Below are 5,463 nucleotides of genomic sequence, written 5' to 3' on the forward strand. Positions count from 1 at the left end.
GGAAAGATGACTTATCGTTTTTGGTACCCAAAATCTTGAAGAGTTATTTGCAGCTCACAACCGATATTTAATGAATCAAAGATGTAGAGACAGCCTGTGAAAGAGGTTGAGTAATGTAGAGTGAGATTCGAGAATGGAGCCTCAAGTCCAATTACACAAATGACTCAGTCTACTAGTGATGTACCCACCTCTAGTAGTGCTCCAGAGAGAGCGACTCTTGAGAGAGAAAAGTTAAGCAGTCATGTAGTGAGGAGACCTACATGTGTATTGTGTGCCCTTGAGAGGTTTCAGCCAAAATTAGACTATCTATTGGTCATAGACTACATAGAGCCTACCTGCTACCAAGAAGCTAGTCAAATGGAAGATAGGATGTAGGGGGAGTAGACCATGCAATCTGAGTATAACTTGATTATGGCAAATGAGGCTTGGGAACTGAGTGAGTTTTCAGAGGGCAAACAAGCCTTGCCTTGCAAATGGATGTATAAGAAGAAGTACACGACAAAAGATCCCAAGCCTAAGTATAATGCTAGATTGGTTTCTAAGGAACTCAAGTAGAAGAAAGGCATGGACTTTGATGAAATTTCTCTCCAGTAGTCAAGATGACTACATTGCATCCCATGCTTGGACTAGTAGCCACTGAGGACATGGACTTGGTCCAAGTCTATGTGAAGACATCATTTCTTCATGGGGGTCTTGATGAGTCTACATGAAACATCAAGAGGGTTTTGAAGTCAAACCTAAGAAGTCTACAAAGGCAGAACTAGTGTGTAGATTGTGTAATCCACTGTATGGCCTAAAAAAAGGCTCAAGACGATGGTACATGAATTTTGACAAGTATATGCAGTCCCAAGGGTATGAAAGGAGCCAAGAAGATCATTGCTTGTATACCCAAAGTTGAACAATGGTTCCCTTATCATCTTGATATTTTATGTTGATGATATGCTCATTGTTTCTGGTGAGAGGTCTAAAGACGAGATTTCCATTTTGAAACATCCACTTAGCATACGATTTTCTATAAAAGATTCAGGAGATGTGAATCACTTTCTTGGTATGCAAATCAAGCGAGATCAAAAGCATAGAATACTAGAGTTGTCACAGAAAAAGTATATCCACAAGGTCTTGCAACATTTTAATATGCAAGGTGGGAAGCTACATTGAGTACCCCCAATGCATGCATATGAAAAACTTAGCAAGAATGATGCTCCCAAGTCTGATGCTAAGAAATCAGAAATGGCCAAGGTGCCATATTCTTCAACAGTCGGCAGTCTTATGTCTGCCATGGTAGCCACAAGATCGGACATTGGTTTTGCAATGGGAGTGGTTAGCAAATTTATGGAAAATCTTGGTAGAAAGCACTGGAAAGTAGTGAAGCACGTCTTGAAATATTTGAAAGGTGGTTTTCACATTGCATGGAGATTATGGGTGCAAGGTGAAGCCACACATTGATATAGTGAAAAAACCTTTGAAAAGTGACGACCTTTTTTTCCTTTTCAAATTAGCATTTTGCTTACCCAAGGAACTAGATTTAGAGTGATTGTTGTTGATCTTGCCCTTGCATTTGTTTTACATAACTTGATATATGCCATCCATATGCAAAGGTTTGTCTTCTTAGATTTCTCATCATCTAATAAAAAACCAACAAATTCTTTTATGTAAAAAGATGCAAGATCAGCATAGATAGATAGAACCAGCAAATATAAAAGTACAAAGACCATGGAAATAAATGAATTGAGCTTCTTTGAAATCTTCTATTCATATAGAATCATCTCCTCTATTTTTAGAAATCATTTTATAGATCTTGGATCTTTGCACGATGACCAACTATATGGCACCCTCCTACATCTCAACCTTATCAAGTTGTCTCTTCTAATATTCAAAATATGATGTCCCCAACATGTTTTGAAGTCTTGTATGTGGTGCGATTATACCTTTATGGTCAAAGAAATCTCACCCATAGCTGAGGAAATCTTATGGGTGATAGATGCATCATCTATAAGATCTCCCTTGCACGTTTTGAAGTCTTATATGTGGTGTGATTATACCTTTATGGTCAAGAAAATCTTAGCCATAGCATGTGCATCTTAGTGTTCCATTTTTCTGCTCTAGATTAGTTGCCGCCGTTTGGTAACAACAACTGCACCATGTCTCTCACCATGTATAGGTGTTGCTTATGCAACATAAATGTAGAGTAACTAGTCTTCACATGTGAGCACTCTAAAGATGTCTTTTTTTGCACTCTAGGCCATAATGGATGCACACGAAGAGGCCAAAGAACAACACTAAAGTTGCAGACCCTCCCAAATTTTTTATTGCCTCCCAAACCCTCACCAAATGGTATGTTGCCTCACAAACTCATCAAAGATTACTTTGATGTAAGAAGTGAGACAAGAGGGTGCTAGCAATGCTATTTAAAATGTTGAATGTTTCTCTAATACCAATCTTTGAAACTAGGGCTAAATGAATGCATACACAAAGCTTGAAGAGGAAGGAGAAGCTCATGGGAGTACAAGGAAAGAAGTTGTGTTACTTATTAATCAAGTAAAATCAAGCCCTAGGGCTATGTCCCACTGAAGTATTGCAATCCATCATTCCAAATGAGGCTTAGAATGGATTGAATCCATCCATTGGTCACTTGTGTGTTTGGTTCCTTGGTTTATGTTTTGCTACCTTATCAACAATGAAAAAATTTGGATGATAAGGCTGTGAGCTATATTTTTGTTGTTATCAATCCAGAAAGCAAAGGTTATAGGTTGTATCATTTGCAAAACAAATTGTATCTTGATTAGTCAAAATGTTGTTTTGGTGGAAGATGCAGTTCAATCCTAATTAGGTAACTCTTGCATATAGTTACTATTGTTTTGCTATGGCTAACTAGCACCCATCCTCGTTCTTGCCCTTGCCTTGGGTACTGTGCAATGCCAAAAAGTTTTGGCAAATCTTCTACTACTTGGAAACAACTTTAATCAAACCATGTCCCCTTTATGAGCATAAAGACATGAATGCCTACGTATATAAGAACTTTGACTAATATGGAAGAAAAAAAAATATCGACACACCCACAAACACAATGGAGAGAGAGAGAGAGAGAGAGAGAGAGAGAGAGAGAGAGAGAGAGAGAGAGAGAGGAAGAAGAAGAAGACAATTTTTTCCTTTGTAGGAAGCAATCCCAAGAGACCTTCAATATCTATCTGAAAAGTCTTGGACATAAGACCTGTTTAGTTAGAGACACACACACACACACACACACACACACACACACACACACAGAGAATAGATATACACGCATAACCGCATATTTCTCTTTTGTATTATGTATGACAAAATTGTTATCACGAACGGTGACGGTCGTGTACCTAAGGTGGTGCTCGAACACGGCTTAGATATTATTACTTTTATGAATAACTAAGCCTCATACATGCTGACATGGGTGGCTTAGAGCTAGTTCACCTGATGGCTGGGTTGCCAACCAGTTGGCAACAAGTTGCAAGTTATTCCTATTCCCGTGAACAAGTTTCTGGAGGTAACGAGTTCTCGGTTGTGAGTCAGTTGCACTTCTGCTCCACCTCCAAGGGGTGAAGAAAGAAGGCAACCGTAGATACAACAATGGGGGTCTCCAATCAGCGCCGATTTACACTAAAGGAAACGATGCATTTTTAGGAAGTTAAGGACTTCCTCTCTCCTCTCTCTTACCTGCGTTGCAGAGAAAACCGCTGGCACATGAACAAGGCTGGACGAGTGCGCGGTTGAGAACTTGTTGGCAACCAGCACACCCTGTGAACTGGCCCTTGGTTGTAAAATTTGGAGTTTTTGGGTTATAGCTATAGTAAGGTCTAGTGGTAGTATAATCCATTGGTCGCGAAGGTATTGCGAAATGCAGGTTACGTCGGTTGACCGGGTGGAAGCGCGGGCGAGAGAGGGGGGGGGGTGGGGGTGGGGGAGGGAGATGGCTAGCCCCATCGACAGGATTGCAGACTATGTGCTCTCCGCGGCCGCAATGGCGGCAGTGGGCGGGCTGCTACGTCTTTTCCCACCGCCTGCAGGATCAGGACCCTCGCCGCCAGACGACGACAAGCATGAGCTGAAGAATGGGCCGCCCACGCCGCCTCCCTCTCCCTCCTCCACCTCCCCGCCCTCTCCTCCCTCCTGCTCTCCCTCCCCCCCCTGCCCTCCTCCAAGAAAAGGCCCCATTCCCTTCCGCTCTCGCTCTCTTTGTGAACGGCCCAAGAGTGCCTCTCGCTCCCTCAGCCACCTTGTAAGAAGATCAGCTTCCTTCCTCTCTCCTCCCTCTTCACTTAAGCACTCCCCTTTTCCTAACCCGCCCTCAATACCCACATCCTCCCCCTCCTCCTCCTCCTCCTCCTCCGCCTCTCCTTCTTCCCCTTCTCCTTCCCCATCATCATCCTCCTCCTCCCACCTCCCTCTTTCGTCCTCTCCTTCCCCCATCACCCCTCTCCACGTAACCTCGCCTTCCTCCCCTTCCCATTACAAACATTGCCCCCATATCCATCCCCATACCCCACTCGATCATCATCAACATCACTCCTTCCACCCATGTTGTGGTGCTCACTCTCAAGATAATGATGGCGATCGGACCTCCTTCAACTTTATCTCTACGACATCGCGACCTCGACACAATCCTAGATCATCACCACAACAATACAGTTTCATTCGATCAACAACATTCTTCGAAATTGTTCTCCTGGTTATAGTGTTTTCAGTATTCTCTTACATTGTTGGTCTTGTCAGAGAAAATTATCCCGAGAAAGTCACCACTACTATAATAAAATAGGTTGCTCAACAGACAAGCATTAAACTATCTATATATTCAAGACAATTTTAGTGCTTTTGTTTGCTACCTCTTTAAACTAAGTGCTTCATAAAGTTGTGATTCAAGCTCTTAGAACTGTGGAAAAAGTACTTTATGACATGCACCAACCATTTCCTATTGTTACTATGTGCACCTAAGTTGCTTATTTACAATACTCATGACTCTTGCACATTTGCTTAATTATTTGTACTATTCATAAAGATTCTATGGAAACCTTATATCCATGAAGTTGTAAATGTCCTTTATTTATTTTATGGAATCCTCAAATCCATGACCTTATCAATGTCCTTGGAAACCCTCCTTGTGATCTTTGTTACCTCTCTAAGTGTGCATGGTATAAGGTCTTTAGTGCATGGATTTTCATAACACTTTCTTTGTAGCATTTGTAACTTGATATATTTAGCTCTATGTATAGAAGCTTAGTTAGTATGTATACCAGGATGCAGGGAGAATAAAATCCATAGCAAGATTGCACAAGCATATAAATATATAACCACCACAAATATTTAAATATCATAACAAATATGCTATGGAGTCCAATTTCTTATGAGAGAGAGAGAGAGAGAGAGAGTCACAACAAATATGCTATGGAGTCCAATTTCTTTTGTGTGTGTGTGTGTGTGTGTGTGTGTGTG

General features: G+C 41.5%; 1 protein-coding gene across 1 annotated transcript; it reads right to left on the reverse strand.

Moving 5' to 3' along the window:
* Positions 1 to 3,927: 3,927 nt before the first annotated feature.
* On the reverse strand, positions 3,928 to 4,794 carry LOC147461110 (uncharacterized). The gene has a single exon (XM_086500072.1). It carries the CDS (start codon positions 4,441 to 4,443, stop codon positions 3,973 to 3,975), a length of 471 nt encoding a protein of 156 aa, XP_086356198.1. The 5' UTR covers positions 4,444 to 4,794; the 3' UTR covers positions 3,928 to 3,972.
* Positions 4,795 to 5,463: the final 669 nt, after the last annotated feature.

Source organism: Adiantum capillus-veneris, chromosome 3 (genome assembly GCF_014529385.1).
Source record: "Adiantum capillus-veneris isolate H3 chromosome 3, ASM1452938v2, whole genome shotgun sequence".
Taxonomy (NCBI): Eukaryota; Viridiplantae; Streptophyta; class Polypodiopsida; order Polypodiales; family Pteridaceae; genus Adiantum; species Adiantum capillus-veneris.